The 27,050-nt window shown below is 37.0% G+C and overlaps 1 protein-coding gene across 5 annotated transcripts in view; it reads right to left on the minus strand.

Annotated features, from left to right (window-relative positions):
- Nucleotides 1-24,509, minus strand: part of LOC109090559 (excitatory amino acid transporter 2-like) — a 70,103-nt gene extending 45,594 nt beyond the window's left edge. The window contains exons 1-2 of one of the 5 annotated variants that reach the window (XM_042715840.1): nt 24,392-24,509; nt 23,648-23,811 (exon numbers count right to left, since the gene is read on the minus strand). Coding sequence is in view for 2 of the 5 variants with exons in the window: in XM_042715838.1 (XP_042571772.1) it covers nt 4,946-4,968 (23 nt within the window). In the remaining 3 variants the exon portion in view is untranslated. Of the gene's footprint in view, nt 1-4,614; nt 4,722-4,945; nt 4,998-23,647; nt 23,876-24,391 lie in introns of those variants that run through there. The other 4 variants (XM_042715839.1, XM_042715838.1, XM_042715843.1 and 1 more) reach the window with 4 other exon arrangements.
- Nucleotides 24,510-27,050: the final 2,541 nt, after the last annotated feature.

A 27,050-nucleotide genomic window follows, 5' to 3' on the forward strand; every position in this document is an offset into this window, starting at 1 on the left:
CACAGAGCAGCCACCTGCTTCAGTTAAAAATAACCGTGTTCTGTCAATGATGCTTTAATAACAACTATTTATCGGGAGCGTGTATGCTGGGATTTCATAAATTTCATGGAGGAAAAAGTAACATAACTAATAATGTAACTAATTACTAATTACTTTTGAAATAAAGTCATCAGAACAGTAACATGATTACTTTTAAAAGGAGTAATCAGTAATTTGATTAAATTTTCAGAGTAACTTGCCCAATACTGGTGATATCACACGGCTACTTGTGAATGCTAACCTCCTTTTTGCACTGTTGAGTTAAAAATATTAGACATTTGATCGGTTACACTGACTGTGTGGATGGATTGCATGAGTTTGATTAAATGTCACAGACTGACTAATTATCATATACTACATGAGTGCTTTGCTGCACACCAACATGTTAAATGTGATGGTCATTATTAAGAGTTGACACTTACAACGGATTCATGTTTAACATGGACGGTTAAACATTTGCTTGCATCCAATGCAAATTTACATTATTTTTTAACCAGCACATTATGTAATTACAACTCTCTAATTCTTTTTTTTTTCTTTACAGATTTTACAGCCTACATTATACTCAAGGGCAGCACTGGGCAAATGAAACTTCATTGAAATACCACTTCATATTCAGACAAAGTTCTATCATTGCACTATTACTACTAATGCAGTATCCTGACTTGCTGCATCAATGCCAGTTATGTGAGCTTTTTCATTCATGGCAAAACATTGCAGGAGGTGATGTAGGCAGCCCAAGGTATGAGCTACAAAACATGTTTTTTTTTTTTTTCTCTTTTTTAATGCTTTAAAGCGTCCATTGTGAGGGATATGTCTTTTGCTTTTTGACAGACAGTTTATGTTTTTTGATGCTTTAAAGCGTCCATTGTGAGGGATATGTCTTTTGCTCTTTTCTCTTTTTTAATGCTTTAAAGCGTCCATTGTGAGGGATATGTCTTTTGCTTTTTTGACAGACAGTCAAGCCACAGATGGATATACTCATGTTTTTAACCACATAATGTTTATTTTATGTTCCATATGTAGTACCAAATGACATTTATAACTTGTAAAAATACATAGCTGTAATCACTGAGAGAATAACCTTTCAAGCATACTTTGACAGTGTTTTAATTTTATTCTTCTCCCAGTTCTGCCAGCCACTTTCACCTCTTTTAGGAGAAGTGAAAGAATTTATGCATTGTGAATGTGATAAGTCTCACTCCCAGACTGTGCTGCAACATAAAGAAACATGGCTGTCTCCTCAGCTCATTATAATTCACAGATAATATAATATGACCACTATAAAATTATTAAAAACATAATATACATTTACTTACACATATTTAGAATCTCCCAGTTCTGCCAGCCACTTTCACGTCTTTAAGGAGTAGTGAAAGAATATCAGAATATCTAGTTAATGGGTACCCTTGCCATTACATGCATATTGATAACTGCGTCAATTGATTTAAATAGTGAAATCAATCCATGTGATAATAGCAGAAGAATATGTGTTCCCTAATCTAAAGTGTTACTATGGGGTGGTGTATCAGGTAAAACTGCAACTGAAATATTAAAATTCTCTACCTATGATAATTTACCAACTATAAATAATGGCAATTATGCCAATCCGATCAGCATATTCTAATCAGATATGAGTTTTTTAAGTGACTGAAATATTAAAATTCTCTACCTATGACAATTTACCAACAGAAGTTTAAAAAGAAGAGAACAGAAGGCAAGCTGGCAGTGTTTCAGGATGACTAATGTACATGCGAGTACGAGGGACTGAGAGACAACAATAAACAGAGAGAGATTCTTTCAAAGTCTTTATCATCCACTGTGACATTTTTGGAGCGCTGAAAAGTGTTGGGACATTGGCAATAATAATATAAACCTGCCAAAGTTCACTCTGAAGGCATTGTTCAGGTTGTTTGTTATGCATTTAGTGTGTGTGTGTGTGTGTGTGTGTGTTTGAGAGAGAGAGAGAGAGAGTCTGATGCTCAGCAGGCCCCGACTGGCCATCGGGAGAACCGGGAGAATTTCCGGTGGCCTGGCAGGTGATTTGGCCTGCTGCCCTGTATTTATTATTATTATTATTATTGCCTGTGGAATGTACAAAAGAATTCACCATTCGATAATAAAGATATTGTATATGTTAGTCTTTATTGTTGATTCAAATAAATTGAATTTCTTTTATAGTAATCAATGCGAGAGACTTTAATGAATAGGTTTTTATTTATTGGTTAAGTAAGTTATTTAATTTCTGTAGAAGTATTGTTCATGCTTAGTTCATGTTAATTAATGTAGTTAACTAATGGTAACTAATGAACATTATAATAAAGTGTTACCCTATTCTATACTATAGTTACTACACAAATCCCAAAGGTTTAAACATGGTATTTGTGGTAAAACAATGGTTATACAAATAGTAATTAATCTGACTAAATAAATAAATAAATAAAATAAAAACATGGTTACTATGCTTTTACTATAAAAAATATGGTTAATTAGGGAAAAATATAACTCATGATAATGTAATAAGTTCAGTATTAGGATTTTTCTATAAAGATATTGTCATGATTATTGTACTAATTTTGACTTTCAGGCAATTTAAATAATATATAGTTTTGTTCAATCTAATGCATTTAAGTCATTATAATATAAACAATAACAAATGGTAGTAATGTAATATTTTAAATGTAACTAAAATAAATTTGATCCAATGTCATTAAAATTAAAATTAATTAAAAATAAATAAATATTATGTGCAAACAAATTACATTGAGGTGGTTGTTTTGTGTCATGGGGGGGGAGAGTTTTGTTTTTATAAGTGTTTTTGTGAAAGTGTGAGGTGTAAGAGAGAGAGATATGATGTAAGGTGAAGATGAGACTGAAAAGGAAAATGGAAGTGAAGGTGCAGTTCAAGAGAGAACCTTTTAATTATTTTGCTTGGCCTTTTTTAATGTGTAATGGTGATGGCCATACAAAAAACATTGTTGTCCACGGTTTCAAAATTTGCTGTGGGTGTATGGGATGGCTTGGGCGAGTGTGAGATTTCCTGGCATGGAATTTTGTCACAGTCCGGCCCTGCTGCTCAGACATACACGACTACAGTCAAATACATAGGTACATGAATATTTGACAAATTCATGGCTATGAATCACTGTGAAAATATTGTGACATGATATGTTTAATTTAAGGTCATTTTATTTTGATGTTTTAAGTTCATTTTATAAAAGTATATTTTGTTAAATACAAAAATATTTAACAGAAAGTCTAGTAATCACTGCGTAAGGTTAGCAACAGGACCCGCTCAACACACACACACACACACACACACACACACACACACAGACACCAAATAAATATCTGACCACACCACGTCCCTTGATTTTTTACTTTTTATTTATTTTTAATTGTCCACTTGAATTATGTAACTTTTGTGCTTTCCTGATTCCTTAGTCCAAGCTTTCAGAAACAGACATTTTACTGTGAGTAATTACTGCTGCAATCAAAGTGTTAATGTGGATGCTTACATATATCTATACAGTAGGACAAGATTTATAGAAAAAAAGGCCAAAATAACAAATACTCCAAAATTACACAGTGTGAAACTTCAGGCAAATGTCCATATCATTTTAACAATGCACAGCAGCGACCATCCAGCCGCTGGACAAAATGTGAAAACAACAACAGGCTCAGATCTGCCATGTTTAGTCACTGTGAACTAGAGCTAAACTCTTGTGAATGGAGCTTTAGGGCTGCCCTCTCATACAAAAAACTACAAACAAACAACATCACAGAAGACACCATATATATATATATATATAGTATATATATATATATATATATATATATATATATATAATATATATAATATATATATATATATATATATATAAATTGAAAAATTAATTAACAAATGTAATGCTGGATGACATTAGAGAAACAGAAGATAAATATACTATATGTGACCCTGGACCACAAAACCTTGTCTTAAGTGTCAGTTTTCCAAAATTTAGATTTATATTTGGCTGAGATACAACTATTTGAAAATCTAAAATCTGAGGGTGCAAAAAAATCTAAATATTGAGAAAATCGCCTTTAAATTTGTCTAAATGAAGTTCTTAGTAATGCATATTACTAATCAAAACTGAAGCTTTGATATATTTAAGGTAGGAAATTTACAAAATATCTTCATGGAACATGACCTTTACTTAAAGTGCTCCTATTATGCCTTTTCAAATATTACCTTTCATGCACTGTGTCATGTAGCTGTATGTGAACATAAACTGCCTGCAAATTTGTGAAGCAGACAGTGCATGATAGATAAAGTTATTGTCTATCAAAAAAAGAGTCAGCTCGCAATCGCCTAAACGAGTCGTCAGGAATTCAAATCTTGTTCTGTTACGGCTCTACGTCACAAAGTAACACATTTGCATAATGTCTGCCCACATTCTATGTCACCAACTTGCCCGCCCAAAACAGTAAAATTTCCATATGGTTATCATCATGTCGAGAAATGGCTGTGAGAGTAAATTTGTTTTATCACATCTTATCATTACCACAAACTTTTTAACACTTGACACCTACCACTGAGAAACGTACTGCTCCAGTCGTGCTTGCAAATCAGTCTCTTGTCGATCAGTTCAACCGTTTCATCACCAGACTCCAGCTTGAATTGGTAAGATAAATAGAGGAACAGAGGAATCGGTAGAGGAACACTTTTCCAACTCTGACTAAAGGTGGATGTGGAATGTTATCCAGGCCATCAGTGACTACAAGCCAAGCAACTCTACTCCAACGGTCACAGACGTCTCCTTCCTTAACGAGCTAAATTATTTTATGCTCGCTTCAACAGCAACAGCAAGGAGACGGCCACCAAGATCACACTCTCAGCAGACCACCAACCCCTCAAACTCACCTCCACAGATGTCTACACTGCATTGAGCCGGATCAATGCACGCATTATGCTCGCTTCGGCGGCCCGGATGGCATTCCTGGACGTGTGCTTAGGGCATGTGCAGAGCAGCTTGCAAGGGTCTTCACAGACAGACAGACACAGACAGACTGTGCCAGTGCCGAAACACTCCTCCCCGATGTGCCTGAATGACTACAGCCCCGTAGCACTCATACCTATTGTTATGAAGTGCTTTGAGCGACTGGTCCTAGCACAGCTCAAGGACTGCCTCCCACCCACACTGGACCCACACCAATTTGCCTACCATAGCAATAGGTGCACAGAGGATACAGTATGCACAGTGCTGCACTCTGTTCTCACACACTTGGACAATAACAACACATATGTACGGATGTTGACTTCAGCTTAGCATTAACACTGTCATTCCCTCCAAGCTGACCACAAAACTTGGAGACCTGGACATTTACACCTCCCTCTGCAACTGGATTATGGACTTTCTGACCAACAGACCTCAGCATGTTAGATCAGGGCACACCTGCTCCACCACCATCACACTCAACAACGGCATACCACAGGGCTGTGTGCTGAGCCCATTCCTCCACTCCCTCCTCACCCACGACTGCAAGCCTGTGCATGGATCCAACTCCATCATTAAGTTTGCAGTTGACACTACGGTGATTGGCCTCATCAGAGACAACGACGAGACTGCCTACAGGGAAGAGGTACAGCACCTGGCCACATGGTGCGCTGACAATAACCTGCTCCTTAACACCAGTAAGACAAAGGAGCTCATTGTGGACTTCAGAAAGAAGAAAGGAAGCATGCATGACCGCATCCACATTAACGGGATGGTTGTTGAATGTGTCTCCAGCTTCAAGTTCCTGGGAACCACCATCTCGAAGCCTGTCCTAGACTACAGACACCTCCAGCCTGGTCAAGAAGGTTCACCAGCACCTCTTCTTCCTCAGAACACTGAAGAAGAACCAGCTGTGAACTTTTACCGGTGTGCGATCGAGAGCATCCTGACCAGTTGTATCACAGTCTGGTATGGGAACTGCTCAGCTGCTGACCGCAAAGCACTGCAGAGGGTGGTGAAAACCATCCAATGCATCACAGGGACAACACTTCCTGCTATTGAGGACATCCAGAGGAAACGCTGTCTACGTCGAGCTCGCAGCATTCTTAAGGACTCCTCTCACCCTGACCACAGACTGTTTAACCTCCTGCCCTCCGGGAGGTGCTTCAGAGGCCTCCGGACAAGGACCAGCAGACTCAGGAACAACTTTTTCCCTACAGCTGTCTCCTTACTGAATTCTGCTTTCCCCCTATATCCACCCCCCCCAATTCTGCTTTTCCCCCTATACCCCCCCCCCCCCCCGGCCTAAACACTAATCATCACTACATCTGGTTTACAAACAAACAAAAAACAGTTCACTTGTTATTACTTGCACTACTGTCTGTTCATCCAGAATACTGAATGATCATTTGCACACTGAAATATTTTTCTATACACGTTTTTACTGTCCATTGCACTAGTATAAATGATGTTCATATGTTCATAGTTTTTGCTTATAGTGTACATACACATTACATAATCCATCTGTATAGTATGTTCATAGTACACCTATCTTTATATCATGCTGATAGTATTTAAAAATCAATCTGTAAATTATGTCCATAGTACTGCCTTATCTGTATATTTATTGAACGTTTGTAACATATTGTAGACACTGTATATCCTGTACTTACTGCTAATTGCACTTCTGGTTAGATGCTAACTGCATTTAGTTGCCTTGTACCTTACATGTGCAATGATGGCATTTTTCCTATGTATTGACAAGTCTCCAGGGCTGTCATTCCAATGGGCAATGGGCGTTTCGTTTCCAACACACGCTGTACACGGTAGACCAATCCAGAGCCAATCTCTCTACGGCTCTGGACCAATCACAAAGAACTACGCCATCTGACCGATCACAGCAGTGAGGGCTCACGGAAAGGAGGGGTTTAGAGAGACTGATTCTTTGAACTGCTTTGAACAAGTCGTTTACGAATCATTTAGAAATTAGGTAAAATTAAATCATACAGTTCTCGTGAAAACCAACGTTCGTTAACAGGAGCAAAGGAAGCAAAGTTTCCTTACTTTAGCAAAGGAAAACCAGTTTCCTCTTAGCTTTATCAAAATCCTCCAACATTCTTCTTTACAAATCCTTGTTTTGTACTTCTAATTAGCGACCATTGTTTTGTTTTGATCTCTCCGGTGCGTTTCTGCATGTGTCACTTCTGACCGGTGCAAAGATGAACTCATATGTCATCCGCCCGGAACTGATACCGTTTACAACAGTGAGCGCAAGCTAGATTTAAGTGATTATTATGTTTAAATATGGTTATTTTTCTTACCAAAACACATTGATTCGCTACAGGAGTACTTTGGGTGAACTAACCCTTTAAGTACCCAAACCAGAACACCAGATAAATATGACTTCTTGACAGTTTCACTTCTTCCACTTTTAGGATTTCACAGACTCCCTTGAGTTTAAATTCCTCACCAGGCATCATTTGGAAGCTGACATGGGTGGGCTGAAGAGTGTGTGTATGTGTGTACATATCTGTATGTGTGTGTGTTTGATGTGACTCAATGCAATGCCAAAGGAGGCCAGTGAAAGGTATTCACTCTATTTGTTTCTCTCCAACTTGGCCAGGACCATGTGAAGTTTCCCGGCTACCCATCTGAGGGCTTTTGTCCTACCCGCAAAAGTGGCAGTGCCCCCCTCTAACTCCCCCGGGCAAAGATTTGGGTTTAATCTGGCATGGAAAGGGGTGAGGAGGATGCCAGCTCCATTCAGCCTGCTGATGTCATGCATATGCCCACCGTGGGAGAGCAGCGGATGGACTTGGAGGGGGGCAAAGACCCATTCTCCTCTCACTCAATCCGCTCTCTATTGGGAGGAATCACTCTTTCAGGAATAGCAGCCCGCTGTGAGGCACAACTGATGGCGATTATCACAATTTTATTCAACCTTCCAGAGGAGAAGATTCTCTCTCGGACTCTCTTTCTTCTTGTTTCTCTCTCTGACAGCTATTACAACCTTTTGGCCCTTCTTCAATCAAGCACACACACACATTGCTCACATCAACAGTTTATAACATAATAAATGGATAAAACTTGAGGTAAATATAGATTAAATATACTGAAACACCTAAAATAAAAAGAAAACATCATCACAGCAATATATAATAAATCAGTAATCTAATGAATTGATTTGTACAATATATTTGTGTGCATTAGACTAGAAATCTCCTATGCAGACTATGCAGATGTCTTTGCTGTAAATGTAGCAATCCAAGTATGATATATTAGATCAGCACTGATATTATCAAACCTTACTGCAAAGTTCACACGATCAGCCATTATTGTAGGTTATGTTCCAGAATCTGCATGGAAAAGTGTGATCTTACTGTGAAATCTCTGTTCAACAAATGTAATTGCATGATGAAATTATTGGCACATTCAAGATATTTTAAGAAGCAATTTCTTATGCACAACCATCAAGACGTCTGAGAAGGCTGACAGCTTAAAGCTCAAATCATTTTTAGCTGACCTATAATACTTATTTTATTATATAATTATTGTAAACATTATCAAGAGAATATTAGCTTATTTTCTGGAAATCTCACCAAGAAATTTGAGACATTATAAATATTGCAACTAAATTCATCATACTCAATCATTCCAGATTTACTTTTCATAATTAATTGTGGTCAAGATTGCAGAAATAGCACATCTATCATTATCATAGTGTCCAAAACGGGTTAAAGTCACGAGTCACGACTGTGGTGACATAATCTCTTACACAAACACACACACACACATACACACTTGCCTTGTTTGGGGTCAAGACTCGGGGCAACAGTGAATGTCAAATCCGGAGGACGCACACATATATTCCCATCAGGTCAAAACAAATAGCAAGGACAAATTAGCATTTGAGTTTTAAGGACTGAAGCACACTAACAATGCAATTCAAAAACAAATTAACTAGATTCTGTCTTACAACATACAAATTCAAAGCATACTGACCAATTAAGTGGTAAGGTAAAAATCTAGCAGGGAAAGTAAGCATGACTGAGCTTTATCAATCACAAGAATATTCTGGATTATTACATGTCTCGCTCATGATCCTTACTATTTGCCTTACTCGTCGGTAAGTTTGCATATATTAATACATTTATTAATACAGTAAAGCTGATAATAGTTCAAGTACACAAATAATTTGAGACAAAATGAATATTTAAAGGATTTAAATTAAAATTTTCACTGAATTCATTTTAAATTAAAAATAAATAAATAAATTATCTTGTCTATCTTATCTGACACACTTCAGTTCAGTTTCAGAGCAGTGAGCATCAACTACTAATGTATGCATTTCTCCACATACAAAACATAATTAAATAACAGTTTTATTGTTATTCAGCACCAACCATCCGCATCATATTCCAGCTTTTGTAGGAGCTGTGAGGTAAAATATAAGCACATGACTGACCCATATGTGCGCTCTATCAGTGTGCATGGGCGCACTCTCATTGTGCACGAAAACACATTCTTCCTGTAAAGAGCGAGTGATTAGGGAATTGTGTGTTGTGCACAGGTTTCAGATGTGATCTGTAATGATGTATTCACAGATCATTCTGGTTGAAGGGTTACCAGGCTCCCATTCATCTATACTGAGCGCACAGAGGGGCACTGCAGGGGCCAAGGGCCATTACAGTCTCTCCCTCTCTCTCTCTTAGTTTTTTCACATGCTTTGTCTTTCAATTTCTCACTTACTTTCTTTGATTTTATGCTTTATGTCTTCGTTTCTTCTGTTGTAACTCGTGTGCACTTGCTTGTGTGTTTTCTCAGATTCCACAAAGCTTTTCTAGAGGAATATCCCAGGATCTATTCAATCTAATGTTTATGGAGATGATTTGTGCCAGGAGTGCTAGCAAAAATAGTTCCCTCATGTATGTGAATTTAGAAACATTTGTACAGTAAATATTCTTTTAACGGAAGTCTAGCATGCACTATGAATAAATGGTTCAAGTACGCAACTAAAGTTTGACAGTAACACAAAGGTTAGCATGCTACTGCTTTGAAAGTATCAATTACCAACCCAGTCTGTGTAAAGTTTTGTTCAATCTCATTACACCAGTAGTGCATAACCAGAAGAACATAGACCACTAGTGCAATAATAGAATAGACTAACTGAAATAAGCACAAATGTCAGTGCATGTCAAAACATCTTCAGGACCCAAAAATGTCTCTGTCTCCTGAAGGTTGAAACCTGTCTTACTTGCTTAGACTCAGTTTGTAAGGGGATTGACTGTAAAGATGTTTCCTGAAATCTGTAATCATTCTGTGAAGTTTATTAAATTCTATGATGATTATGTTAAATTACGCTTCTAATCAGAGCAACCATAACCAGGGTATAATATGTGGAATACTGCGATTTTAATTCAGGTACATTTAAACTTTAATCAAATTTCTTCTACTCGGACTAAAATGTGTGTACTAGTGGATGATGGCTCAAGCCAGGTTCGAAACACTGGTGTAGAAGATGACAGGATCTGAGGAGTTCATTCTGACTTTGCATCACATAAACATGAGTAAAGATAATGTACAATCAACAGATCATTATCATAAAATACAGGGTCATATGAGTTTATTTTGAGATCATATCCAGTTGATTGCACATTATACATTATATGCCTATTACACATCTACCCACCCAATAAATATTTGAACATGAATTATTGATTTGAGCTAAATTAGTTCATAATATCTGCTATAAATCAAAGCTTTTACTAAGAAAAACATGTTTCTAAAATGCATGCTAGGGGGAGGGGTTGAAACTCATGGTACATCGCAACTTTAGAGACTGAATTACTATAGAATATGTGTCATTGTTGTATCACACCCCAGAATATCATCCCACACCACACTGAGCCTTTCCCAACACTTGTCTTTGGTATAATTTGGCCAAGCTGATCTGCTTCTTCCCTGTTATTTTACTACCCTGTGGTTTTATCCATTAATCAATCTAAGATGAAAACTGCATGTAAACAGAACTGAAGAGGTTTGCGCATGTCATCATTTAAACATCATAATTGGATTAAGTCCATGATTCTTAGCAATATTGTCATTATTGGTGTGTGTGTGTGTAAAGGTATCCGGCGAGCTGGAGCAGCTCTATTGAGCGCTGAGCTCAGTTAGCATGAAACGCCGTGCATCTGTTATCTGACTGTAGTGAAGAAGAGCAGCATTTGATCATCTCAGTCTGAACCTCAGAGGAGTTCATTAAATCAAGCACCCATCCCCCACATGTCCACACAGAGAGAACCAGAGAAAACAAAGCGGACAAGCAGGGAAAAGACGATAGTGAATACTGACAAACCTTCACTTCTGCTTGTAACACACACTTGCACTCACACATAGCACATCCAATCACAACCACCAGCATTCAGCAAAACAAAGAGATTGTGAAAGAAATAATGGGACAGAAGATAGATTGTCCTTCACTAATTGTGAACAAACAACCAATCTTTAGCTAATTTCTCATAGCCTTTGCCTCCTACAGCCTAAATTAAAAACACTTTGTTTCAAGCAAGTCAGTTCGCTTGGTGGCCATTTTGGGTCATGCTATTTTGAGTCATGCAAGTACACTTCCTGTCAAACTGAATGGGGGAATACTAAAATCTACAGATTTCTCCAGTTTTGTAGATCAAAAACTGAGAGCTAGTTTCAAGTTAAGACCTGGCGATGAAATGGGTGACTGGATTTTATTTGAAAGGCAGGACTTGCTTCACTGGAGCCATAGACTTTACAGTTATACCCATTTATTGTAATACCAGCAAATCAAATCACCTTTATTTATATAGCACTTTTAACAATACCAATTGTGACAAAGCAACTTTATAGTATTAAATAGGAAAATAGTGTGTCACTAATGCATAATGACAATATAAAAAATCCTTCCATCTCAGATATATAACATTACAACTACAGCTGTAAAATGAAATAGCAACACTGAATATTTCTCTTCTCATGCCAGTCAAACTGTCATTATCAAATTGCATATACACATTAGTGTCTTCTGCATTACCAAAAAAAAAAAAAGAAACCACATTTTTGGCAGGTAAGTTTTTCATTTTTTTAAATCAGAGTTTTTTTTTTTTTTTTCCTACAGTGAAAAGATTATTATGGTCTGATCATGGATACAAACTGAGTTGTTTTCATTATTTAATTTGGCTTCTTAAAACTAACATTTTATAGGACAAACTAGAGAGTGTGATAATTTGTGTCTGCCACCCCTGTGAAAATAAAATCACAAAGTCACAAAAATACTGCAAAAATACTGCTATCTCTGTGAAAATATCTCATTAAAATGGTATGATAGAGATTTCAACCCTGTACCTAAGTGATGAACTGGCAGTGTTACAACTTACTCTTTGTCACAACCATCCTCAGTCTCCTCAATATTTTAAATATTTTATACTACTTAAAAAAAATTACAATTCAGTTCATTTTAGCATTTTAAATTGATTATCTGTCAAAGAAAATCATTCATGATTTAGAATTCAGAATTAATCAAAAACGGACATGAATCGGCAGAACTTTTAATCAATGTTTTGAAAAAATTACTGAATATATCCATCTTTTTAAACATATAGATTAAATACACATCACGAAGTTCGATTAATTACTTTGCATTTATTTTAATGATATATACTTTTTTTATTATTAAATATTGTATTTAAGGAAAGATTATTCAAGGCAAAGATATTGCTATTTAACATTTAGGGTAATGATTTCTGTACTGAGCTTGGTTAGAAGAGTTAGCAATATAATATAATATATATATATATATATATATATATATATATATATATATATATAATATAAAATGTATTCACGAGTTCTGTTGGAGGCTTGGTTGAATGTACAAGATATGTTTTGGCATGTTTATTTACAGGATATAGGAACGTTTGGCCGACCCTTTGTTAACACATTAATGGATTCCCGAGGCATCTCATTTTATTAAATGTTTTTTTTTTATAAAAATTTTTTTAAAGCACATTTTATTATCTCCTCTCATATCCATAATGTTTTGTATATAATGTTTCTGACTGAAAAGGGGACATCAACATATACTGGTAAATATAAAATTTGCAGCATTTAGTGCTTAATTATTTTAGATTTATTACAATTCTGATAACATTTATTCTTGAAGTTTTTTTACATTTTACTTTACAAACTTTACAGACTACAACTAATTTTTTAGTTGTTTTGAAGTAAGGTATAATGAATATCCAGTCAAAATGAACCCCAACAGGGTGATCAGGACTTGTAAGGAGTTTATTTTGCAATGTCAACCGGCTCGATGTATATTGTCCCGCTTATTACACAGTTACTGGGCATATGAGTAAATATAGATGAAGTATTGATTTGAGTTGAAATATTTTATTATAGACCTCTTATCATGACCTCCAGCAGCATCTGCAAAACAAAACGCTGGATCTGAAAGGCGCCAACTTGCAAATCCCTCCTTCTCAGGAACGATTCAAAGGTTCTCTCAGAGACAAAGAAATTGTCTACTGTAAGTGCTAAGCTCTATGTTGTTGAGCTGCTATGCTATTCCAAGGAGAAACAAAGTAGTTCTGAAAGAAGCAAATTTGGGGAGTTTGGAAACAGCAACAATGACCACAAGCTTAGTGCCCCCCATTTTCAGCAACAACTTCAGAACCTTCTCTTCATTGATCTTCCATTTGCGAGTTCCAAACTAGTTAGGATCGTCTCCCACAACTCCAGAATCGTATTGTCAGAGAACCTTCTCCTGCATGTTCCAGGCTGTCTGGATCTTCTGTACAGACTTCAGCACCTTCACCTATAAGGCTCCTCTGTTTTCGTATTTCCAAACCCAGGACCTTCTCTATGTTCAGGAGTTCATTGCTCACCAGTGCTTTGTGTTCAAGACTGTGAAACGGATCCAACTCCTTTCTTCCTGAGCCACTTCCTGCAGCATGGCTCAGGACAATAAGTGGAAGATGTCACAGCCCAGACTCAGCACATGACCAGGGGGAATATCACTCTTTCTAAATTTCTTTCCGCAGATCGTTGGCATTAGTGTTTATTGTCAGTATATGATTATCTAATTTTCATTAGATTTTATATAGCTGATGCTAGTGTTGTCAAAAGACCCAGTACTTTTTTTTAAGTACCGGTGGTACCGAGTACCCGGTCAACCCGGTTCTTGGTGCGCTATCTAAAAGGTGCGCAGATGCACTCTCTTCATAAAAGCACTGAGATAAGGCAACCTCAAAAGGAGGAAACACACCAAACTAACAAAACACTTTAAAGACAGACACCCAGATCAAATTAAAGAGTTCAAGCAGGTGAGTTTCATAGTGTTTCCCATACATTGGGAAATATCAAAACTGATCGCAACAAACAGATTTTCTAAAAGGCATTGACTTTGTTGAATAAACATGAGCACTGCACGTGTCAAAGTCTAAACCCAGTGCGGGTGTTTTTATATCACTGTATTTCTGAAGAAAACCGACTGTCTTCAGAAAATGATGGATGTCATCTTGCCTGTAATGCCTAAGCAGCGTTTGTGAGCTTTATTGATCACAGCCGTTACCGGGGAAACCTCTCTCTCTTGCGCACTCTACAAGCACCTCCTGCTGGCAGAGAATGAATCTGTATATGCAGCTGTGGGAAACACTGCTTCTGTTATGAATACTATGAAATATTTTAATTTGAATGTTGGATTGAAATGCAGGCTGTTATTAGAGTAGTTATTCTTTAGCATAAGCGTGGCTAACGTTAATATAATGAGCATTAGAATTAAGTTTCTTTATTAACTATTTAATGCTCCTATAACTTTTATTAGGGTAAAAAAACTGGATGACATGATGAGATTTACTATTTTTACACACCAGAGGCTTTTTAATGAATTGTGAATCTAAAATATACACGTGTTAGAGAATGTACAAATGGTCATTTTTTTTTAGCTAACTTAGTTGTTATTCTTGGCTTTAAAATTCAAAATCCCTTTAAAATTAAATATGTACACAGATTGGATTAAATGAAAGTATAGTCAAATGTTTTAATTAGCATGTTTTTGTGTTTTGCTTTGGTACCGAAATTGGTACCAAGAACCGTGGATTTTCACTGGTATTGGTACCGAATACTGAAATTTTGGTACCGTGACAACACTAGCTGATGCCAGTTAATAACAAATAATCTATCTGTTTATTTGTTGAATTCAGAATAAGGTATATCCTATTAGCTCCAAAGGAACTACAATTTATCTTTCCATAAGATAATGTGTAACATTCATAGAAACTCAATCACTTGCATTTATCAATCTTTTGCACTTTATCCATTCATTGTACCCATTTAGTAGTTTTTAGTTACTCTTGACTATTCTTTTGTTAATAAAAATCATTTTATTACATTTGTGTCTTCCTTGTGTTGATAATTCAGTAAGAGGCTCTACAAGTTAACAATATCTCTCAAATCCTTCAGATTGGTCAGCATATAACGTACTCCAATTTAGGTAATTCTTATTTATTCAACAATCTTCTTTGATTTCTCTTTACTGTCAATGTGAAATTCCTATCTGATGCCCCATAAAATAGTATGACCCAAACCTAATATTAATATTTAAGCCCAAATCCATTACACTGGTGGTGCTACTTTGATACTTTGAGGAGCTTGCTGAGGTTTCCATTTCTTTTCTGCCATACTTCTGGTTTGTGATTGTAGCTCCGTGTAGCTTCGCTTTTCTGTTGAATCTCTATCTAACTATCTCTCTCTGTGATCAGCCAAAATCATCACAATTAAAAGAACCAAAGACTTAAACTACTTCAGTCTGTGTGCATTGAATTTATTTAATACATGAGTTTCACAATTTGAGTTGAATTACTGAAATAAATGAACTTTTCCATGACATAATATATTGAGATGCACCTGTAAATACAATTTAAATTCACGTCTCACACACTTCAGTGCACTTTGAATGGAACATATATGTTCGCTTCAAACTGGAATCATGGCGGAATGTCTTGTGATGTCCACTTCGCAGGGCACTTACTTTCGAATAGAGCTAACATCTGAAGCGATGAGAGAGACATACAAAATGTGCAGAGCAGGGGAGGCGCAAGGAATGGAATTGAGAACCGCTGATCTAAACCAACAACATGTATGTTAGACCCTATTCCATCTAAGCTCCTAAAATAGGTGCTTCCAGAAGTCATAGATCCTCTTCTGACTATTATTAATTCATCATTGTCATAAGGATATGTCCCTAAAACCTTCAAATTGGCTGTTATTAAGCCTCTACATAAAAAAACACAACTTGACCCCAAAGAATTAGTTAATTATAGACCGATCTCGAATCTCCCTTTTCTGTCCAAGATACTAGAAAAAGGTAGTATCCTTACAATTATGTTCCTTCTTAGAGAAAAATGGCATCTGTGAGGATTTCCAGTCAGGATTTAGACCGTATCATAGTACTGAGACTGCTCTCCTTAGAGTTACAAATGACCTGCTCTTATCATCTGATCGTGGTTGTATCTCTATTAGTGCTATTGGATCTTAGTGCTGCGTTCGACACTATTAACCACAACATTCTTTTGCATAGACTAGAAAACTTTATTGGCATTAATGGAAGTGCATTAGCATGGTTTAAAATCATACTTATATGACCGCCATCATTTCATAGCAGTGAATGAAGAGGTATCATATCGATCACAAGAACAGTATGGAGTACCTCAAGGCTCAGTACTAGGGCCTGTTACTCTTCACGCTTTACATGTTACCCTTGGGAGATATCATCAGGAAACACAGTGTTAGCTTTCACTGTTATGCTGATGATACTCAGTGAGCTCTATATATTTTTTTGCGGCCTGGTGAAACATACCAATTTAAAAAACTAGCGTAATCCGTGGTCGATATAAAAAACTGGATGATGAGTAATTTCATACTGCTAAATTCTGTAAAAAAACAGAGGTGTTAATTATAGGGCCTAAAAACTCTGCATGTAATAACCTAGAACACTGTCTAAGACTTGATGGCTGCTCTGTCAATTCTTCGTCATCAGTTAGGAACCTAGGTGTGCTATTTGATAGCAAACTTTCCTTAGAAAACCATGTTTCTAGCATTTGTAAAACTGCATTTTTTCCATCTCAAAAATATATCTAAATTATGACCTATGCTCTCAATGTCAAATGCAGAAATGTTAATCCATGCGTTTATGACCTCAAGGTTAGATTATTGTAATGCTTTGTTGGGTGGTTGTTCTGCACTCTTAACAAAAAAACTCCAGCTGGTCCAAAATGCAGCAGCTAGAGTTCTTACTAGAACCAGGAAGTATGACCATATTAGCCTGGTTCTGTCAACACTGCACTGGCTCCCTATTAAACATTTTATAGATTTTAAAATCTTGCTTATTACTTATAAAGCCCTGAATGGTTTAGCACCTCAGTATTTGAATGAGCTCTTGTTACATTATAGTCCTCCGTGTCCGCTCCGTTCTCAAAACTTTGGCAATTTGATAATACCTAGAATATCAAAATCAACTGCTGGTGGCAGATCCTTTTCCTATTTAGCGCCCCAAACTCTGGAATAATCGGGAGGCAGACATACGCTTGCAGTTTAAATCTAGATTAAAGACCCATCTCTTTAACCTGGCTTACACATAACACACTAACACATTTCTGACATTCAAATTCGTTAAATGATTGTTAGGCTGCATTAATTAGGTCAGCTGGAACCGGGAACACTTCCCATAACACCCGATGTACTTGCTACAACATTAGAAAAATGGCATCTACGCTTTTATTGGTCTGTTTCTCTCTTATTCAGAGGTCACCGTAGCCACCAGATCCAGTCTGTATCCAGATCCGATGGTCACTGCAGTCACCCGGATCCAGTACGTATCCAGACCAGATGGTGGATCAGCACCCAGAGAGGACCTCTACAGCCCTGAATGTCAGACCAGGACAACTAGATGAACCCCAGAGACAGATCCCCCGTGAAGACCTTTGTCTCCTAGATGGCCACCGGGACAAGACCACAGGAACCAGTTGAGTCCTCTGCACAATGTGACTTTGCTGCAGCCTGGAATTGAACTGCTGGTTTTGTCTGGCCAGAGGAGGACTGACCCCGACTGAGCCTGGTTTCTCCCAATGTTTTTTCTCCATTCTGTCACCGATGGAGTTTTGGTTCCTTGCCACTGTTGCCTATGGCTTGCTTAGTTGGGGACACTTCATTTTCAGATATATCGTTGACTTGATTGCACAGATACTATTTAAACTGAAATGAGCTGGATGATGACATCACTGAATTTAATGATGAACTGCCTTTAACTGAAAAAATGAGTGTTTACTATTGTCATTTTGCATTATTGACACACTATTCTCCTAATTAATGAAATTTTATACATGAGGCCCCTGGTCTTATTGTAATGGAACAGCTAACCAATCAAATTATTGTGATATTTTGTAGTAAAAAAGTGTAAGAAGGGAACAGATAATTTTGAAAAGTGTAAAAAGGCTACTGATATTTATGTTATATGCATGTATATCTGAAAGATTTTGATGACTAAATGGATCTATTTGCATCTGATGGTTCACACAATGACTCACACAAAGCTCATCAGTTTTGATCAGCAAGACATGCATTTAGTTATTATGCAAACCATAGACAGTTTTACTTACTCTTTCGCACACATATGCGGAAACATTTTTCAGAAATCTGAATTTATTCTGAAAAAAAAACATTGACAGTTGAACCAAAGCAATTAAGAAAATCTGTATTTTCTTGGATGATGGCTTCACACATTTTGATGAAAATCAAGTGTGGGTGATCTACTAACAACACAGGCGCTTTATAAAGTTCCAAATGTAGGTTTGGGAGGAGCTTAATCATTCAGTCCTGTCATTCATCATTACGAGCACATAAGCAGCAGTCATTGCGCCATCCCAGCAACAATTCTTCCGGCATCCCTCCACCTCCTCATCTCCTCCTCTATTTCTGTTATTCTCCCTCTATATAGTACTGCAATCGGGGGTTGAACACTGAGCTCAAGCTGAGCCTTGGGTTCGAGCCTCCGTCGAGGACAGCAAGCCAAGTTCGTCTACCAGTACCCATCAGGACTGGATGGGTGCATTAAATAATGGCACAACAACAATAATATTTACTATAGCAAATTTTAGTAAATTATATTGCATGATTTATTTAAATACTCTGCTCCCATAAATTTTGCTTCAGAAAGGGAAACTCCTACGAGTGCACATGCCACAAAAATAACTGTGCCCTTGCCTTTTCTGTGCCCATCTTTCATCAATCTTAATAGTAATTTTTTAATGCCAAAAGAGGGTTTGTGCAGTTGCAAGCTGTTAGTAAATCTGGCCCTAAATGTCATGGTAAAGTTTACACTCATCTAAAATGGTCATGCCTCCCATTTTCTACTTTGTGTTTTCATCTGGGTGAACCATTTTGTGATATTATAAGAACACAGATATTGATATATTTGTAAAATATTACATTTTGTAAGTTTTAAAAACAGACAAATATTTTTGAGCATGTAAAAATAGTGCAAGTCAAAATAACCTTTCAAGTGTAAGTTTATTAAGTTTGTTATATTTGTAGATTTTTTGATTTTGTAAGTTACCTTTATAATGTTACCTAGATTGTTATGTAGATAGATAGATAGATAGATCTTAATTAAGCAGTGCATGCGTGCTGAGCCAAGTTTCCCCACAAAAGGCCTCTGTGTGGAGTCGTCCATTCAAACACAAGCAGCTAGCATCATGCCAAGTACTGAGAAATAATGGAGCAGTTTAGAGTCTCCATCCCTGTTCACAGGCTCCCTGAGCTGGGAAAATGTTAGTGCAGCGTTCAGGAGGGGCTTTTAATTGTTTTCTCATCTCTCTTTTACATTGGCTTTCAAAAGGCTCAGAGCTGACAAACAGGCAATGAACGGGACTGTTTTGTGTTCCGTTGGCCACAGCCGGAGGTAAACACAACGCACCCCTGTGTTCCCCCAGGGGTGCTTTGGAAAGGGGGAGAAACAGACAGAGATGGAGGCCCTCCGGAAGCTGACGGAGAAGGGCATAGGGTGCCATTATGAGAGCTGGCATTGTGTGTGCTGCTGAGATTCTCATGCGTGTCCGTTAAAGAGAAGGCGAGGGTGATAAAGCTCTCTCAGATGAAGTGAGTAACTGCTCTGCACTCCCACACATTCACTTATTTACATGCTCAAGAGTGAAATTAATGCCCTGCGATCTTCGACAGTGCACACAAAGATGCTCACAAAGCTACCTTAAGGGCCTATTAGAGACTCTATTGGAAAAATGGTGGCTTTGAGGTGAGGAGAGGGTTCGTGCTTCTGGGGTTGGGGAGGGGCAGGATGGGACTGGATATGACTGCCAACAAGTGTTGAGGAGAGAAAAAAACAGCCCTCTTTCTTCCAATTTGTGATATATGGACCAGAATGTTAATCTTTTTTTCTAATTGCTACACAGTGTATAAACTGTAGCATCGACACACTGATTCACATTGTTTGTTTCTGGGAAGTGTGTTGAAGAAGGTGTGACCAACTTTACAGAACACAACACTGGGTACTTCTGCAGATGATTGTTTCTGTTCATTCGCTCACAAATATTTTAATTCAGGGAGCTCACAGTTCCTCTGGCAGACTGCTGAGCCAGACAAGTCAACAGTCCCGTCCCTCACGCAGACCTGGAATTCACAGGTGGATCACTCACAACAATCACAATTATCAAATGATGTATGAGAACCGCTGTATCCCTCTTGGTTATGGCTGTACACATGAACCTGAACGGAACAGGTCTGATTTACCTAGTCCGTATTTGATCATCCTGCAACCCTACATAAGATAATATGTGTAGATGGATATTTGATCATGAGCTTTTATAATAAAAACAAGATTGCATATAAACAAATCATTTCATTTCTGATGAAAGCACGCAGTGATGTAGTTAAACACAGTGGAACGCCACACAGATAGATATCTAGTGTCCTGGAATCCAGCTCTGAGGCTAATGTATTGTGAGGGGAAATCCTCTGATTTTAGCACTTCAGAAGACAAGAGATCTGACAGCTAAATGAGCAAGACACCATCTTTACTCATTGTCATGACCAAATTTATTTGAAGTCTACAAAGGCTATGGAGAAATGGAGATGGGGAGGAGAGAGGGAAAAAAGGAGTGATAAAGAGCGCAGAGAGAAAGAAGTTGGATGGCACTTTGGCAGCACAGGCGTGTTCCCAGGAGGATTACTCAAGCCTAAAAACACACACATGCTCACACACACATGCTCTCTCTCACACACCCACACATTTATTTGTCTCTCTGCCTTTTTTCCCTTTATGTTTTCACTTCTAACACTCCTTAAGCTGTTTTAAATTTCTCTCACACCATCTATCCACTATTTTTCAGCATCCTGCTTTTCACTTTAATTAGTCTCATTTTTTTCCTTTTCAGTAGTCTTCTGTGAGCCAACAAATGTTCAGTAATAGAAATGTGTTCAAAATGCATGTGAGTAGGTTACGATGCTCATAGTATCCAAAAACACAAGCCTACCCCAATTACTCAGGGTTCACCTTCATTCATTTCTCCTCTTCATCCTCCCCACTGTGCAATAAAGCATGTGCAATACCCAACTATCCAACTATGCTATTGATTTTATATATTTACATTTAGCTTTTATCCAAAGCAACTTACAAATGAGGACAATAGAAGCAATCAAAACTAACAAAAGAGCAATGATATGCAAGTGCAATAACAAGTATCAGTTAGCTTAACGCAATACACGTTGCAAGTTTTTTTTTATTTTATTTTAAATCATATAATAAATAAAAAGAAAACAGAAAGAATAGAAAAAGAATAGAGCAAGCTAGTGTTAGAGTCTTTTTTGCTTTTATTAATTGTATAATAAATAAAAAGAAAACAAACAGATAGAATAGAAAAAGATTAGAGAAGCAAGTATTATTTTTCTTTTAAGAAAACAAGCTGTTATTAAATAAATAGAGTGCAAGTCTAAAAGGGGAAAGTTTATTTTTATTTTTATAAAGAATATATATATATAACTGATGAAAGATTTTGATCCATCAAATATATACTACTGTACATGTATGTATGTATATATATAATATATATGATAAAAGATTTTGATCCACTTATAATATGTATATATATATGTACATGTATGTATATGTGAATATCTTACACTCACATATAACTGATAAAAGATTTTGATCCACTTCAAATGTTGACTACTGTACATGTATGTATGTGTTATATATTGTTTTTACATATTTATTTTTGCTCACTTATTTATTATTACTTATTATTACTTGTCAACCTGTCTGTGCACTGGAAGCTTCTGTCACCAAGACAAATTCCTTGTGTGTGTAAGCACACTTGGCAATAAAGCTCTTTCTGATTCCTTTATATACATTCACATATACATATACATTCCATACAATAAAACTGAATATAACTCCCACGTTCAAAACAGACATACCTTTTTTAATATCCAGTTACACTTCTATGAAGAGGAATTTACAGCATGCTCTATTTCCCTGGGGTTCTACTTTACATTGATTTTGACTGAGCACACCAACCCCCAGCCTTAATTTCACCCCATCACACCTGCCTTCACGGCTAGCCTTTGACTCAAGGATCTGATATGACATGAGTGGGGGAGGATATCACAGAAGGGTCTCCATCTGACACAGAATACTTCATAATCCACCACTGTATTCCAAATTCCAAATCAAAGTATGCAAAAAAAACAGCAAAAATAATCTCTCCTCTTTTTAAGCTTCAATAAAGGTCAATTCCCAGTTGTTTTAACCTCTTTGTGTAGCGTAAAGGTTTGAATAAGAATAGATTCAAAGGTGATGCTATTACTGCACAAACACATTTGTGCGCACATTATGCGTCTATGCTCTCTCTCTCTCTCTCTCTCACACACACACACACACACACACACACACACACACACACACACACATACGCACAGGTCCCTTAACACAACCAAAGGGGGACTTGTAATTTTGCCACTCAGGAGCCTTTTGAACTCCAACAGATTGAACATAATGGATTATCTGCATGAAGGCTCTCACACATCTCTTAACATCACATATTAGTCAAGCAGTCCTAGCCAGAAATTTAATAATTAAATACATAAATAAATACTCACACCTAAGGATCCCAGATCCCACTGAAAATGTATGAAATTTCTATTTTTTTTCTTTCTTTTTATTATTACTACTTTGTTGTACTATGATTCGAAGAGTTGAAAGACTAATATCTCTTGATTCTTTTGAGTAAACAGCGCATATGATAACAGGTGAATGTACATGAGCTTAACGCTCTTACAGCTCAAAGAAAAATTCAGTTGCTGATTTAAAAGTTTTTGTCATTGTGTGCTTCGACCAGTTCATACAGTCATGCAGAAAGAAAGAAAGAAAGAAAGAAAGAAAGAAAGAAAGAAAGAAAGATCCCTCCAGCAATTTCAAACACATTACATTTATCATATTAGTAAAGCTTAATGCAAGTATGAATCTATGACATTTATAATCTGTTACTATGGATCCATGGATGAGAAAACACACACACGTGCAAACTAACCTGTCAACCTGGAGGATTCAGGAACGGGTAATCGTTGGTGTTTTCTCTAGCCTTTGCTCTGGTTCTCTCATGCACTGTGTTGAGATGTGACGCGTTGGTAGCGCGCAGCGGAAAGAGGCGCGCGTTCAGCGTTCTGTTTGGATAATCCGGTGTTCCAAGCACATCTACAATCACAGTGAAGGAAGACTACCTCAGTGAGAACACAGGCGATGTTTACACTCTTGCTGCCCCGCCTCACATCAACCATTCCTCCTATCTTCACACTCTAAAGTGGGCTACCTTTGAGTAATTCTACTCACATTCATTACATAAATTGACGTTCGCGAATTGTTTTATAATTGACACGTACCACAGTAAACTGACGTTTCATGTAAAACAGCAACCCTTACGAAAATGTATTTTGGTGTATTTATTACCATTTGTATAACCATAGTTTTACTACTGATACCATGGTTAAACCATGGGTAGTGTAGCAAAGCCATGGTTAATTTGTGTTTACTATGGTTTAACTAAAGTAACCATGGTTTTTGGTTTTATTTGTAGTAAAACCATGGTTAATTTTCGTCAGGGTTGGGTGTGCGTTTAGGAATGTTTGGTCCGATATGGAAGAATGGAAAGAGAGCAGAAAAGAAAGCGAGGCAAGAAGAATGTGTCGAGTGATGAAAGGATGAGGAGAAACAAAGCACTCTTACGCCAATTGGTAACGTAGCCTATTTGTATGAATTTGTGAAACCTCATTCATACCTTTTCCTGGATCTGCTCTCGATCCACCGATGGTTAGGTTTGAACTGGAGTCTCTTGCCTTTGTTCTGGAAATATGCATTTTTATACGAATCACAGATTTATACGTAATCGCCACCAACTGGCAAATTTGCAAAGTACGTTAGTTACAAAAATAAATAAATACCATTAAGAACCATATTAGTGGAATTTGAAAATAAGCTTGTAGCACTGCTGCTGAGTGCTCACATTTTTTTTCCCTCAAACGGAATTTGTGACTAGATGTTGTTCTAATTATGCAAATATCAACACAACACAAACAACCTTTCAAATAACACAATATACTAAACTAATAATTAAACACCAGTCAATTAAATGCAATTATATCTGGATTAGTTTAATGTGTTATTTATAGATAGTAACAGAATATCTAGTCATAAATTCTCTTTAAGAAAAAAGGTGAGCAGTGCTGCAAGATCCTGTGATTAAAACCGGACTTTAGAGCAGGGGTCCTCAACTCTGGCCCTCAAGATCCACTTTTCTGCAGAGTTTAGCTCCAACCCTAATCAAACACACCTCAAAAAGCTACTCAAGGTCTTTAGGATTACTACAAAATTGCAGGTAGGTGCGTTTAATCCAGGTTGAAGCTAATCTCTGCAGAAAAATGCATCTTGAGATTCCACACATTAGTATCTAGATTTCACACATTAGTATCTTAAGGTACTGTAGATAGGTTTGACATCCAACTAAATCTACAGCATGACTCTAATTTTAGAAAGTAATTATTATTATTATTATCGGCATATTCCATTTGTTTTGCATTAACTGTGGTATAGTCATGTATATTGTAAACAAAAAGATCTAGAACATCAGTCCTCTTCATTCAATTTCAGACAGTATTGTTCTTTGGCATTGCTACAGAGGTGATCTTTAACATAAGAAAATTGGATAGTGATGATAACTTTAAGCTCAGAGGTTATATTAAGCACGTCCACTTCATAAAGCTCCCATATATATATATATATATATATATATATATATATATATATATATATATATATATATATATATATATTAGATAGATAGATAGCAATAAGACACAAAATACTGAAAAATATCTATTTTGTTGTAGTCTGTGTGTGAGAGAGAAAGAGAGAGAGAAGTGCAATGACCTTTTATAATATACTGCTTATTGACTGCAGTGTAGTGAGAAGAGGTCAATCCTCTAACCTCTGAGTGCCAATATGAAAAGTAATTCATTTGTTAAAGATGCATTACAGCCCAATAATGAATGAATGAATAAATAAATCCATACTTAATCATGTAAATAATTGTTATCATGATTAATTGCATAAAAATGTATAATCAAAACTAAATCCTCATACTGAATTTTCAAATTAATTTTTAATGTGAAAACAAAGAAAGTATTTCAAATGTTTGTTTAAAATGTTTGTTGCCATCTTTTTTTGTTTAACAAGTATTATCCTGTGAAGGCCAGTATCACTGATACCAATACTGATACAGATGCCTCTATCTTTTAGTTTTAATGAAAGCACATAAACCCATTACAGTAGGTCTAAATTACACATTTGTTGTGCCTTTTATTTTGTGTGTTTGATAATATTTCAGTCAATATTATCTGTTCATGCTGCCAGTTAATTTTGACCTTAAAGTTTATTTTGTGTATTCATTTTACAATAAATAAGTAATAAAATGACAAGGTAAAACATTTAGAATCAATATTTATTTATTTTACCTCATATTCAAACTTCTTTCCAGACTTGCATCTGCATGTAACTATGTAATCAAGCACGTAACCGACAGGATCAAAAATTGGTAGGTCATGTCCTCAGACCGTGGGTCTGATTGGGCAGTTTGCTTTAGGGCCTTTCGCACCACTTTAGTACCAGAACTAAATGGACAGTACTAAATGTCTGGGACGATTTTGCACGAACAGTTTCCCAGTACCATTTAAAGGGTTGCATTCGCACCGACAGTGTGTTCTAGGACGTGACGTTAGCCGGTTGACAGCGATGTCATTTGTGCGCGACTTTTAACAATGTTAACAAAGAAGAACAGCGTTAACAATAGGAGGATGGAGGACACAGTGATCGGAGCTGTGTTTTTGTTGTTTTTTGTTGCGGGTTTCATAATAATGGACATGGAATGTCGACGTATACGTAAAGTGATTGAAAGAACGGAAAGGAGGACTAAGAATCTCCAACCACAACTGGCAGTGCTACATTTGCTACAAGTGACTTACATCACGGGTAATACCAGTTGTGCTGGTTAGACCCTGCTCTGGAGTAGGAGCTAATTTGGTTCTCCAAAGAGGCAGTCCGGTACTAAAATCGCTCCCAGTTCCTGCAGTGCGAAAACACCCAAAAGTGTTTCACAATTAGTTCTGGTACTATGAAAAGGTTCCTGTGGTGTGAAAGGCCCTTTTGAGTGAAGTAACTCAGTGCCTCTATTGGTTGCCTCTGTCTCCTTCATCACCTCTGGGCATGGATGCTTTTCCACCAATAAGTCTGCTTCTGGCAGTTCTTACAAGAGTGTGAGAAGACCTGAAGCTCCTCTTCTGCTGGTACTACTGTATAGCACTGGTTTGATCAGTTTCACATTTGGTTCTCAGATCTGGTGTCTCTGGCGGGGAAGTTTCCCTTGGAGATCCCAATCAGAGTAA

The sequence above is a fragment of the Cyprinus carpio genome, chromosome A25 (genome assembly GCF_018340385.1).
Source record: "Cyprinus carpio isolate SPL01 chromosome A25, ASM1834038v1, whole genome shotgun sequence".
NCBI classification, from domain to species: domain Eukaryota; kingdom Metazoa; phylum Chordata; class Actinopteri; order Cypriniformes; family Cyprinidae; genus Cyprinus; species Cyprinus carpio.